General features: G+C 56.1%; 3 protein-coding genes across 12 annotated transcripts in view; all 3 read left to right on the top strand.

Moving 5' to 3' along the window:
* FUT1 (fucosyltransferase 1 (H blood group)) overlaps positions 1-2647 on the top strand; it is a 3631-nt gene extending 984 nt beyond the window's left edge. The window contains exons 1-3 of one of the 3 annotated variants that reach the window (XM_077747106.1): positions 169-258; positions 496-658; positions 812-2647. In XM_077747106.1, coding sequence (XP_077603232.1) covers positions 652-658; positions 812-1896 — 1092 coding nt within the window. In that variant the 5' untranslated portion in view covers positions 169-258; positions 496-651 and the 3' untranslated portion in view covers positions 1897-2647. Of the gene's footprint in view, positions 1-49; positions 259-495; positions 659-811 lie in introns of those variants that run through there. The other 2 variants (XM_077747105.1, XM_077747104.1) reach the window with 2 other exon arrangements.
* Positions 2648-4488: 1841 nt separating this feature from the next.
* Positions 4489-8338, top strand: LOC144217789 (izumo sperm-egg fusion protein 1-like). 5 transcript variants are annotated; one of them, XM_077747520.1, is made up of 10 exons: positions 4489-4760; positions 5029-5182; positions 5563-5637; positions 5981-6067; positions 6334-6354; positions 6695-6775; positions 6958-7058; positions 7313-7466; positions 7738-7912; positions 8141-8338. In XM_077747520.1, the coding sequence occupies exons 2-10, from the start codon at positions 5107-5109 to the stop codon at positions 8289-8291; spliced, it is 921 nt and encodes a 306-aa protein (XP_077603646.1). In that variant the 5' UTR covers positions 4489-4760; positions 5029-5106; the 3' UTR covers positions 8292-8338. The 5 variants fall into 5 exon arrangements, with proteins under 5 accessions (XP_077603646.1, XP_077603640.1, XP_077603645.1 ...); XM_077747514.1 differs by having other exon boundaries at positions 4489-5182; XM_077747519.1 differs by having other exon boundaries at positions 4489-5182; positions 7738-7933; positions 8141-8228.
* Positions 8339-8668: 330 nt separating this feature from the next.
* Positions 8669-12585, top strand: part of LOC144217788 (izumo sperm-egg fusion protein 1-like) — a 4351-nt gene continuing 434 nt past the window's right edge. Inside the window, exons 1-8 of one of the 4 annotated variants that reach the window (XM_077747510.1) lie at positions 8669-9672; positions 10060-10134; positions 10515-10601; positions 10868-10888; positions 11233-11313; positions 11463-11563; positions 11819-11972; positions 12271-12445. In XM_077747510.1, coding sequence (XP_077603636.1) covers positions 9438-9672; positions 10060-10134; positions 10515-10601; positions 10868-10888; positions 11233-11313; positions 11463-11563; positions 11819-11972; positions 12271-12445 — 929 coding nt within the window. In that variant the 5' untranslated portion in view covers positions 8669-9437. Of the gene's footprint in view, positions 9673-10059; positions 10135-10514; positions 10602-10867; positions 10889-11232; positions 11314-11462; positions 11564-11818; positions 11973-12270; positions 12467-12585 lie in introns of all 4 variants that reach the window. The other 3 variants (XM_077747512.1, XM_077747511.1, XM_077747513.1) reach the window with 3 other exon arrangements.

A 12585-nucleotide genomic window follows, 5' to 3' on the forward strand; every position in this document is an offset into this window, starting at 1 on the left:
GGCGGGGCCCCGCCTCGGACCTACCTGCCCAGTTCGGGAGGGGCGGAGGCTGTGAGTCACCGAACCGCGCCCATCTCCTTCCTCCCTTCCCCGAGCCCTTGGAGGCAGTCGGGGGAGGCGGCATGGAGGGGAGGGCAGCCGAGCCTTGGGTCCCGGAGTCCGGGGTTCCGGGGGCGGCCGGATGTGGGCTGCACTTGCGGTCGGCACGCTGCAGCCTCTCTAAGCCCACTGGGGATCCGCCACCCGCCAGGAGCTCAGGTGAGTGGGACCGGAGGATGCCCGGGAGCCGGAATCGCGGCCTTCGGTCCCGGGAGGCGCACTCCCAGCCTCTGGCCCCTTAGCACCCCAGGAGTCTGCACCCCACCCCCAACTCCTGTTCGTCCAGGAACCGAGATCCCCCTCCAGCCTGGGGCCTCCAGCCTCACATGTCCTACCTGGCCTGTCTCTTCCTCTCACCTCCACGGCGGAGTCTACACCTACCCTCCCATCCCCCAGGTTCACTTGAGAAAGAAGTTGGTGGAACAGAGCCCAACTTGAGCGGGACTTACAGGCCTGGAGAGCCAGGTTCCAAGATGCCGAGATGCCATCCTGAGTCCTAGACCCCTTACTGTCTCGGAAAGCAGCCGTGTTCAACATTTCCCAGCCCCCGAAATGCCAGGTGCCCGCTTCCTCTCCCTCAGGTCCAGGACCCCGATCCCCTAACCCAGGAGTCCGAACCCTTAGTTTCCTCGTTCCCTCAGGCCTCTGCTCCATGACATTCCCTTCTCCTCCGGCTCTGAGGACCTGCTAATTCGCCTTTCCCCCCGTGCAGCCATGTGGGCCCCCAGCCGACGGCAGCTCTGCCTGACCTTCATCCTGGTCTGTGTCCTTTCGGCCATCTTATTCCTCCACGGCCACCAAGACCTCTTCCACAACGGCCTAGCCCTGACGGCCCTGTGTCCAGACCGCCGCCTGATGACGTCCCCTGTGGCCATCATCCACCTGTCCCCTAACGCCTCCTCCTTCTGTCTCAAGCCCCCTGCGTCCCTCTCGGGAACCTGGACCATCCACCCAGACGGCCGGTTCGGTAACCAGATGGGGCAGTATGCCACACTCCTGGCCCTGGCCCAGCTCAACGGGCGCCGGGCCTTCATCCTGCCCTCCATGCACACCGCCCTCGCCCCCGTGTTCCGCATCACCCTGCCCGTGCTGGCGCCTGACGTGGACAGCCACACGCCCTGGCGAGAGCTGGAGCTGCGCGACTGGATGTCACAGGAGTATGCCCACTTGACGGACCCCTTGCTGAAGCTCACGGGCTTCCCCTGCTCCTGGACCTTCTTCCACCACCTCCGGGAACAGATCCGCAGGGAATTCACCCTGCACGACCACCTTCGTCGGGAGGCCCAGGGTCTGCTGAGTGGGCTCCGCCTGGGCCGCACCGGGGACCCCCCACGCACCTTTGTGGGTGTCCACGTGCGCCGTGGGGACTACCTCCAGGTGATGCCCCTCCGCTGGAAGGGGGTGGTAGGCGATCGCGCTTACCTCCAGCAGGCTATGGACTGGTTCCGGGCGCGGCACGAAGACCCCATCTTTGTGGTCACCAGCAACGGTATGGAGTGGTGCCGGGAAAATATGGACACCTCCCGGGGGGATGTGATTTTTGCCGGCAACGGGCAGGAGGGCTCGCCGGGGAGGGACTTCGCGCTGCTGACGCAGTGCAACCACACCATCATGACCATCGGCACCTTTGGGTTCTGGGCCGCCTACCTGACTGGTGGGGACACTGTGTACCTGGCCAACTTCACCCTGCCTGACTCCAGCTTCCTGAAGATCTTTAAGCCCGAGGCTGCCTTCTTGCCCGAGTGGGTGGGCATTAACGCAGACTTGTCTTCCCTCCAGTCACCGGCCGGGCCTTGAGCAGCAGGGCGACTTTTCTGGAATAGCTCGGGCCAGCATTCTGCGTCTCCGGAGGCCTAGAAGCTTCCGGAGAAGGTCGTGGTACCTGTAGCAGGCGGGCACCCGCTGCTAGGGTAATTCTAGTCGGCTAGACTTTGAGAAAAAGGACAGCTTTCTGTAACTGCCTGGACGTTCTAGAACCAGCGGGAGATCTCTTCCTGATGCCCGGCAACGTCCAGAGAGGCTCCTGTCAGCTCTGGAAGGCAATGCCTCACCTGCTCTTCCCAGCACGTGTCCAGGGCACATCTGGAGGGTTGTACCCCAACAACAGGGAGCTCTCCCCTTCTAATGTTGCCTCTGGTCTTTTCTAGAAGAGAAATTCAATCCTCAGGACTGAAAGAACTTATGGGTTTTCCAGACCTCATCAACTCCCCTGCTGTGTTTCTGGAGTAGTTCTAGAGAGGGCCAGGGGTGAGGCTTGTGACGAAACCCTACAGGGCTCCTCCGGAGGGAGTGAGGTTCTGGAATTCCAGAGAATCTTAGGAAGGTACAGTCAGAAGCTCAACCCCTCAGCCACTGCCAGAAAGACTGGCGGAACACAAAGTATCCATCCTGTGAGCAGGTGGGAAGTCTGTCCAATCTCTCAGCCCTTGGGGAAGGGGGGAGGGAAAAAGACAAAGACTCTTTTTTGAAATTACAAAAAGATTTTTTTTTTGAGAGAGAGAAAGACAAAGCTCGAGCAGGGGAGGGACAGAAGAGAGAGGGAGNGACAAAGACTCTTTTTTGAAATTACAAAAAGATTTTTTTTTGAGAGAGAGAAAGACAAAGCTCGAGCAGGGGAGGGACAGAAGAGAGAGGGAGACACAGAATCTGAAGCAGGCTCCCAGAAGCAGGCTCCTGGCTCCGAGCTGTCAGCACAGAGACCAATGCCGGGCTCGAACCCACGAACCACGAGATCATGACCTGAGCCAAAGTCAGACATTNGGAAGCAGGCTCCTGGCTCCGGCATTGGTCCTGTGCTGTCAGCACAGAGACCAATGCCGGGCTCGAACCCACGAACCACGAGATCATGACCTGAGCCAAAGTCAGACATTTAACCAACTGAGCCACCCAGGCGCCCCCAAAGACTCTATTTTGAGCAGAGGGGCTAAAACCTGGGACTTTTCCTCCACCGGTGGGGGAGAGCTATGGATGCTGAAATGCAGGAGCTCATGGAGCAAACCTTCCAGAAACCTAGGGACTTTTTTTTTTTTTTTTTTTGGTCAAAAACTGCCAAAGACAAGCACTTTACAAGTTGGCTCTGAGTTAAGATTACCTTTCTCAATTAAGAAAGTTTCCTCCTCAGGAGCTGGGTTGTTGGGAATAACGGGATCGATCTTCTGGAATTCAGCCAGCATAAATGTCACAGATGTTTCCTTTGGGCTTGCAGAAAGCTACAGGTATGGTGATCCTTGCCAGCCCTGGTTTTCCTCTGATTTCACAGAGCCACTCAACCTGGCTTTGGGCTTGAAAGTCTCTAAAGGCACCTGGGTGGCTCAGTTGGTTGAGCCTCTGACTTCCACCCAGGTCTTGATCTCACGGTTTATGAGTTCGAGCCCCGGGTCAGGCTCTGTGCCGACAGCTCAGAGCCTGGAGCTTGCTTCACATTCTGTGTGTGTGTGTGTCTGCCCGCCCCTCCTCTGCTCGACCTATCTCTCTCTCAAAAATAAACCTTAAAAAAAAAGAGAGTTGATGCTATTTGAAGGGGATGAAGGTAGCTAGCTTTGTTAGAGGCAACTCTGACCACATCCCCTATCTACCCAGAAGAATGCAAGCCCCTTTGTTAGTTTTCTCAGGGAGTTTTGAGGGATCATTCCCTGTTCAGCGGCCACAGGTGGGAGAGAGAGAGACGCATGAATTAAAAGTCCACATCATCAACTCCTGTCTGCAGGTTTTTTGGAGTCACGCGTGTGCGAGTGTGTGTGTGTGTGTGTGTGTGTGTGTGTGTGTGTAGGAGGGAGAATACAGAACTGCTCATGTCTAGGAGGGTTGTCCCTGCTCAGATCTGACAGCCTCTTGTTTTCAGGCTTGTGTGAGTCCCGGTGCCTGTTTTTATGGTGGTCTGATTCAGTGATGTAGAAAAGGAGAGAGAACCTTCCAGGACCCGTAGCTCTGAGCCCCAGGTTCTCAGGACTGGTTCTCTTTCCTCTGGAACCTTGGCATCAAGCCCCCCAGGCTAGGAAGAGAGGGAGGAGGAGGGAGTGAGTAGCGGGTGTAACTCTGGACCTAAGTCTCCCATTTAGCCCCGGGGCTGGCTGGGATAATCCGCTAGGGAGACACCCCGGGTCCTCCTGGAGTCGTAGTCCTGGGGTTAGAAAGCGCCACTTCCCAATTTCGTGGCTTGACGCCAAAGACTCCAAAAGATCCTAGGCATCTAGCCGGAAGCCTGGGCCCAGAAACTCAGGGTTGAGGAAGCTGAAGGCCAGATGCCTGTGGCTGTAGAAGCCTGAACTGACGAGAAGTAAATTCTACTCTGAGAAGGCAGCGGTCTCTGCGATCTCCTGGAACCATAGGCGGAGCCTCCCTTTGTTGCCGTCCAATCAGGGCTGGGTTTGTGGGCGGGGCCAGGGAAACTCCCTAGGAGGGTCTCGAGGGAAGTCGGCGCCCCTAGAAGGGGAGGCTTTGGGAATTCCTTGCAGATCGGGGCGAACGGTGACTCCGACGCCGGGCATAAAGCTCCCCACATCACGTGACCAACCTCCGCCTCGCTCCAACAACATCCTTCATTTCAGTCTGGGAGAATAGGGCGGAAGAACGTGGCCTGCTCGTCCCCTCCAAAAGCCCTCAGCCTGGATTCGGTCCTTCAGTGAATCCCAGTATTCCAGGGGACAACATTCAACGTTAAGGTCGGGCAGCGGCCGTTTAGGGTGCATTGGGACTCCGGACTCCTCGGTTTCCTAACTGAGAAGTGGGAGCCCTGCAAATTCCCCTTAGACTCGGGGAAGTGTTTCTTTCCCCTTAGCGATCACCTCTTCCGTGTGGGGTGGGAGGATCCTATCCGGGGGTTCTACGGGGGCTGAGGCTCTGGCGGCAATGGGTCCGCAAGTAGCCCTCCTGGTGGGGGCGCTAGCCGGCTGCCTGCTTCCTGCCCGGGGCTGTGTCATTTGTGATCAGAGGGTCGTAGCGGCGCTGGACTCCTTGGATAAGGAATACCTGCCTACCCACGTGGCGCCCGGGCGTCACAGAGAAGTGATGGAAACGATAAGACGAACCGTGAGGAACTTCTGGGACCTGCCATATTTAGAGGATACCTTTATGGGGGTTATCGGTGAGGGCAGGGTAGAGCGTGGGAACCCCGGGTCCTGAGAAAGGAGGAGTCTGGGGCTAGGATTGCTAGGGGCGGGGGTCGGGGGGAGGAGCAAGGGAAGGAAGGGCTGGAGCCAGAGTCTACTGGGTTTCTGGTGGAGAAGGCTGGGTCGCAGATTCCAGGCTTCCCCAGGGACAGGAAATACTACGTTCCCCTACCCCTTACCCTGCAAGCCTATGTAAAAGACTACAACTCCCAGAAGGCAACGGGTGGTGAATCCCTTACAGCCCGAGACTTTCCCAGTAACCACATGGGTATTGTAGTTTTTAACACTACAATGAGTCCATAAGGATTGAAATCTGAGGTTTTATCTCCCCTCCGCATCCCCTGTGTCCCTCCAGATGAGGCCACAATGGAAACGTCCGTGTTAGGTTTTCTGAGGAGTGTGAGACTTATCACAAACAGTGGCATATCAGGTAAATGCACAGATGAACCAGGGGAAGGGGTCCAGAATCTTTTGGTTCTGGAGCCAAACTGGCTAGGTTCAAATTCTGGCCCGGTCATCCCCTAGCTGTGCGGCCTTGAGGGACCGATTTCCCCGGTTTGTCACCTCTAAACTGGGTCATAATAGTGCCTGCACCCAGGTTGCTTAGCTCAGTGGCCAGTATTGTTAAGTGGTCATTCAATTTCATTGTCCCTCCTTGAGAAGTCCCCAATGTGGAATGCAACGCTCTTCAGACAGAGGGAAACTTCCTGCACCTCACTCCTGGGGTGGGTGGGGGTGGGGGAAGCACTCCACGTCACCCTACTCCTTCTCAGACGATGCTTTCGTGAAGGAGTTCTCCTGGATGTTGACTCTGGAAAAGGCAACCTTTCAGCGCAATGTGGCTCGGTTCCAAAAAGAAGGTGAGGGAAGATGAGAGTCCATCAGGGACCACAGCCTCCCTTCCTCCGAAAGTCAGGGTCTCTGTCCCCAGGCCCTACTTCTCTACGTCCAGCCCCTCACCTCTTCAGACCCAGCCCTCCCTTGGACACAGAGATCCAAACATCCAGATCCTGCCTCCCTCAAATCCAAGACCCCAAACCCCAACCTATTCCTTTGCTTCCCCTCTCATCTTCTTTAGATTAGAAATCTGATCATCTTTTTTTTTTTCTTCTTTTTGCTGAGGCAGCTTTTTGTCCCAACAAATGTGGTGAGTCCAGATTATGCGAGCTGGTCTTCTATCCCTTATTCTCGCCCTGGATAATGCCCAGCCTTTCTCCTGCTTTGGGTCTAGATCCATCTTCATTCTCCCCCTCCCCCCCCCGCCACGTCTGAGAGGTTCCTGGTCCTTACTGGACAGCGGGTCATATTCCATGTGCGCTCTTCACTGAGCATGGTTAGATGCCTCTTCCAGCAGAACTGCCTTCTAGCCCCACTAATTAGGCTGATCTCCTAGGGATTAGGCCCCTGACCCCTCCCCAGCAGTTGACCCTGCCCTCTTGTTAGTTTCCTCTGTTGGGATAAATACAGCCTTGATCTTGCCCCTTCAGGTATGATGTTGCAGCCTCTGATCTGGTGCAGTAATTGTAAAAAGCAGCTTCACGTTTGTCGAAAGTCCTATGATTGCGGGGGTGAGAGATCTGGAGCCATCTGGGGGAAGGGGGTTGGCGCAGGAGGGGAGGAGCCAGAGGAGAGTCGCCTTCTAGAGAGGGTGGAGACTGGGGCCTGCTCACCAGAAAAGGGGGGCCAAGACCAAGTGCGAGGAAGCTGAGGGAGAACCAAGAAGCACCTGACCTTATCCCCCTGTCCCCAGTGCGCCAAATCAACGTCCATGAGAAGGAAGACATGATTCTGGACTGTGAGCTCAACTGGCATAAATTATCTGAAGGCCTGACCAATTACAGCTTTTACAGGGTGGGGCCCTTCACTTCCATGTCCATTAGGCCTCTGTGAGCCTAACCCCTGTATCCACAAACTTGTTCCCACAATCCCTATGACCCATGACCTACCAGGTTTGACTTCTACTAATAATCCCTGGGGACCCGATGCCCTTACTAGTATATCCTGGACTCCCATCTCCCCACTGAGATCCAGTGATACTCTCACACCTGTATTACCCCAAACCCTGAAAACCCCAGGCATCTGAGACCCCTTGAGCTTGGGTCTAGGTTTGGGGGAGCGATTCTGAGACCTTGGTGTATAAGGGGAAACAGCCCACCCTGACCAAGCCCTTGGTGAGGCCAGAGGATGCAGGTAACTACCGCTGCGAGTTGGGCACTGTGCAGTCCGGCCCAGCCACCATCATCCATTTTCAAGTCACAGGTCAGTGCTGGGGACAGAAGTGTGGGATTCAGGGTCCTGGGGTGGGCGGGGGTGGGGCAGTCAGCTTGGGGCATAGCCTGCAGGGCAATGTTTCCTGTCGGGTGTGGTTCTGGGTCACAGGGATGTGGCCACCGCCCCTTTGGTTGCACTTTAGGTAGTTAAGGTCGTGATTATCCCCTGGAAGGTCTGGCTCTTGGGGAAGAGATCATGCCTGGGCCACGGGGGAGCTTGGTGCCCTCCCAGGACTGCTCTTTCTCTCTCCTTCAATCAGTGTTGCCTCAAAGAATCATTGAGGAGATACCGTCATCAAATTTTGCAACTGAGGAGCAGCTGTCCCCAACCCCCCCGCCGCCAGAGTACCCGCAGCCTGAGAACTTGCTGAGAGGCCGCCTTGTAGCGCTGCTGATCTGGGGCTGTGTGTTTCTGATCATCTGCGTAGTCACCGCGTGAGCCGCCCGCTGAAGAAGGCAGGACTTGGAGGGAGGGGCGGGGCTTCCAACTCCCCAATGCAGGAGGGGGTCCTTTAAGGGATGGGGTTCAGAAAACAGTGTAGGGATTATCAAGGTGAGCCAAGCTTGGGTCATTGCTAGAAGAAGATCAAATAGAGGGAGGCGGGGAGGGTTATCCCTCAGGACCTAATCTGGTGCCGCTATTTGCACCCCACCCTCCCCCAGGATACTTTGCTCTCTGCCTGGGAAGGTGATCGATTCCGTAAAGTCCTGGTTCCTCAGGAACGAGGCATCTGTCCCACAGGACCAGGTTTCAGAGAGTCCAATGTCACAGAGCCCGCTGTCACAGAGCCAGGATCCGACGCAACCGATGTAAGAGGCCACGGCACCAAGTCACAAATAAAGATTTTCTGGTTGTCTAAATACCGGACTTTATTTCTTCCACTCTGATCCTTACTTTTGGTTTTCCGAGCGGAGAGGTCTGGGGCTGGTCTCCTGGGGTCCCTTTGTGGTGGCAGGGCCTCCCGGGCTGAGATGTAATTCCCGAGTCAAGGAATGGGGAAGAGCTAGCCCTATTCAGATTCCCTCCCCCAGGTCCGTCCCCTCCCCACTCTTCCAGTGGGTTTCCTCTCGCCTTTTCCTGTCCCCCAGCCAGTGCTGGGAGCTGAGACAGAGGCAAAGATTGAACAGGAACAGCGGGGTCAGGGAGCAACCAGAGCCAACGGAGTCAGGGTCCCGGGGTGCAGTTGGGACCTGAAGCACGGTAAGAACACGGGACCCGGGGGTCCACACCCTTTCTCCCTGAGACCCAAGAGCTAGCACCCAGGAGGCAGGCTCCCTTCCTTCTCGAACTCCACCCAGACTCATTAGTCTGAGCCCCCACCCCCTCCACCCCAATCCGACCACTCAAAGGCCTCATCTGGGAGGACCAGACGAAAGTTCCAGTCCCAGAGAGAGCGGTCGGCTTTATCCTGGAAACATAGGCGGAGCCTCCCTTTGTTGCGGTCCAATCAGGCTCAGAGTTGGGTTTGTGGGCGGGGCCAAGGAAACCCCCTGGGAGTGTCTCTAGGGAAGTCGGGGGCCCAAGTAGGAAGGTGGAAGACGCCGACCGTGGGATTTCCTTGTCGACTGAGGCGATTGTCGAGTCTGACTCCAGTCATAAAGCTCTCCACATCACGTGACCAACCTCCGCCTCGCTCCACAACGTCCTCAATTTTAGTCGTGGCATAAAGGTTGGAAGAACGTGACCTGCTCAGCCCGTCTAAACGCCCTCAGCGTGGATTCGGCCCTTCAGCGACCCCTCGTATTCCAGGGGACAACGTTCAACGTCAAGGTCGGGCGGCGGCTGCTGAGGGTGCATCGGGACTCCGGACTCCTCAGTTTCCCAACCGAAAAGTGGGAGCCCTGCCAATTGGGGGTCCTAGTCTTGGAGAAGAGCTTCTTTTCCCTTAACGATCACCTCCTCTGCGTGGGGTGCAAGGACGCTTCCCGGGGTCCTGCTCGGCTGAGCACTCTGGCGGCAATGGGTCCTCAACTAGCCCTCCTGGTGGGGGCGCTAGCCGGGTGCCTACTGTCTGCCCGGGGCTGTGTCATATGTGATCGAAGGGTCCTGGCCGCCCTGGACTCCTTGGATAAGGAATACCTGCCTACCCACCTTGCCCCCGAGCGTCACAGAGAAGTGATGGAAACGATAAGACAAACCGTGGAGAATTTCCGGGACCTGCCAGATTTAGAGGATCCCTTTATGGGGGTTATCGGTGAGGGCAGGGTAGAGTAAGGGAATCCAGGGTCATGGGGAAGCAGAGGTCTGGGTTGTAGGATTGCTGTGGGAGGGGGCAGGAGGGAAGGAAGGTAGGGATGCAGGGAGAGTGTGCTGGGTTCTTGAAAGAAGAAAGCTGGGATGCAGATTCCAGTCCTTTCTCAGGTCTAGCCAATACATTGTTCCCCTACCCCTTACCCTGCAACTTTATGTAAAAAACTACAACTCCCAGAAGGCAAAGGGCCAACAATCCATTTACAGCCCATCCTTGCCCGGTAAACTCATGGGTATTGATTGCAATTTTTAAAACTAGCTGAGCCAATGAGATGGTAAGACTTGGAATCTGAGGTTCTGTCTCCCCTCCCTGCATCCCGTGTCCTTCCAGATGAGGTGACAATGCACATGGCTGTGTTGAGTTTTCTGAGGAGTGTGAAACTTATCAGAAACAGCGATGTAGCAGGTAAAGTCACACAGGGGCCAGGGGAGGGGCTCCAGAATCTTTCATAGAAATGATTTTTGGCAAGGACGGGTCTGGTAGTGGCTCTGGGGGCAAACTGCCTCGGTTCAAATTCTGGCCCGGTCATCCCCTAGCTGTGTGGCCTTGAGGGAGAGATTTCTTAGGATTGTCACCTCTAAACTGGATCATAACAGTGCCTGCAAGTCAGGTGTCGCTTAGCTCAGTGGCCAGCATTGTTAAGTGGTCATTCAATTTCATTGTCCCTCCCTGAGACGTCCCAAACATGGAATGCCCATCTCTTCAGACAGAGGGAAACTTCCTGTACCTCACTCCGGGGGGAGAGGGGGAGGGGAAACACTCCGTGTCACCCTGCTCCTTCTCAGATGACACTTTCGTGAAGGAGTTCTCCTGGATGTTGACTCTGGAAAAGGCAGCCTTTCGGGGCTACATCACTCGGTTCCAAAGAGAGGGTGAGAGAAGATGGGAGTCCATCAGGGACCACAGCCCCTTCCTCCAACTGTCCCAGGGTCTCTGTCCCCAGCCCCTTGATTTCTATGGCCAAACCCTCACCTATCTGGATCTGGCCCTCCTTTGGACCCCGAGATTCGGTCACCCAGGTCCTTCCTCCATCTAACCCAAGGGTGCAAACCCCAACCTATTCCTTCCCTCCCCCACTCTCTCATTTTCTTTGACTGAGGAATCTGATCATTATTCTCTTTTCTTTCTTCTGAGGCAGATTTTTGTCCCAACAAATGTGGTGAGTTTGGATTATGGGAGCTGGTCTCTACCCCTCAAATACGATTCACGAATACCCAGCCTTTCTCCTGCTTTGGGTCTTGATGGGTCTTCATTCCCCAGTCTGAGAGGCTCCTGGTCCCCAACAGCCCTTCGGCACTGTGGACTTACTGGGCAGCGGACCCTACTCTATGTGTGCTCTTTCCTGAGCCTGGTTAGATCCCTCTTGATGCAGGACCACTTCTAGCCCCGCCCCTTGGGCTGATTCCTAGGGATTCTGCACCTGACCCAACCCAGCGCTTGGCCCTGCCCTCTCCGTTTGCATCGTCTCTCAGTGCAAATACAGGCTTGATCCTGTCCTTTCAGGTACCATGCTGCAGCTTCTGATCTGGTGCAGTAACTGTAAAAAGCAGCTTCACGTTTGTCGAAAGTCCAGAGATTGTGGAGGTGAGATCTGGGGCCAGCTGGAGGGGTTGGCTCAAGAGGGGTGGAGGGAGACTGCCAGAAAAGGGGAGGGGGGACTAGACAAGTGGGTGGGACTGGAGAGAGGGCCAGGAACCGTGAAGGAGTATCCAAGTGTAACCCCCTGTCCCCAGTGCGCCAAATCAACGTCCATGAGAAGGAAGACATGATTCTGGACTGTGAGCTCAACTGGCATAAATTTTCTCAAGGCCTGACCAATTACAGCTTTTACAGGGTGGGGTCCTTCACCCCCAAGTCCATTAGGGTTCTGTGAACACCCTTCCCGTGTATCCACAGACTTGTTCCCAGAATCCCTATGACCCGTGACCTGCCAGGTTTGAATTCTACTGATCCCTGGGGATCCCATGCCCTTAACAGTGTACCCTGGACTCCCATCTCCCCCCACTGAGGTCCCGTGATGCCCTCACACTTGGACTACCCCAAGTCGTGAATTCCCCAGGCCTCTGTGACCCCTTGAGCTTGGGTCTAGGTTTGGGGGAGCAATTCTGAGACCTTGCTGTACAAGGGGGGACGGCCCACTCTGACCCAACGACTGGTGATGCCAGAGGATGCAGGTAACTACCGCTGCGAGCTGGGCACTGTGCGATCCGGCCCAGCCACCGTCATCCATTTTCAAGTCACAGGTCAGTGCCAGGGAGTCGACAGAAGTGTTGAATATAGGGTTCCGGGTTTGGGGGACAGTCAGCTTCAGGGCGTGGCCTGGGGGCGTAACTTCCTATCGGCGTGTGGTTTCAGGTTTCAGGCCACGGGGGTGTGGCTTCCTGCCCCTGGGTGTGTGTCCCCCTCCCAGTGACCCGTCTTCAGGCCCCGAGGGGCGTGATTATCTCCTGGAAGGCCTGGCTCTTGGGGAAGGTTGGGGCGGAGACAGCTTGCCTGGGCCACAGCGGGCCCTCCCAGGACTGCTCCTTCTCTCTCTCTCAGTGTTGCCTGAAAGAGTCATTGAAGAGATACCGAAACCCAACATTGGAATCCAGAACCAGCGGTTCGGATCCCTCAAGGGGTCAGAGTGCCTGAAGCCTGAGAAAGAGCCGAGAGGCTTTCTGTTAGAGATGCTGACCTGGGGCTTTGTGTTTCTGATTATCGGCTTCGCCACTGCGTGAGCGGCCCCTTGCAGAAGGCAGGGCTTGGGGCGAGGGGCGGGGTCTCCAAGTTCCTAATGGAGGGGGTCTCTTGGGGGAGGGGCTTAGGAAACAGGGTGGGGCTCACCTAGGTGTGCGAAGCTTGGGTTATTGCTAG

This window comes from Crocuta crocuta, unplaced genomic scaffold (assembly GCF_008692635.1).
Source record: "Crocuta crocuta isolate KB4526 unplaced genomic scaffold, BGI_CrCroc_1.0 scaffold334, whole genome shotgun sequence".
In the NCBI taxonomy this organism is placed as follows: Eukaryota; Metazoa; Chordata; class Mammalia; order Carnivora; family Hyaenidae; genus Crocuta; species Crocuta crocuta.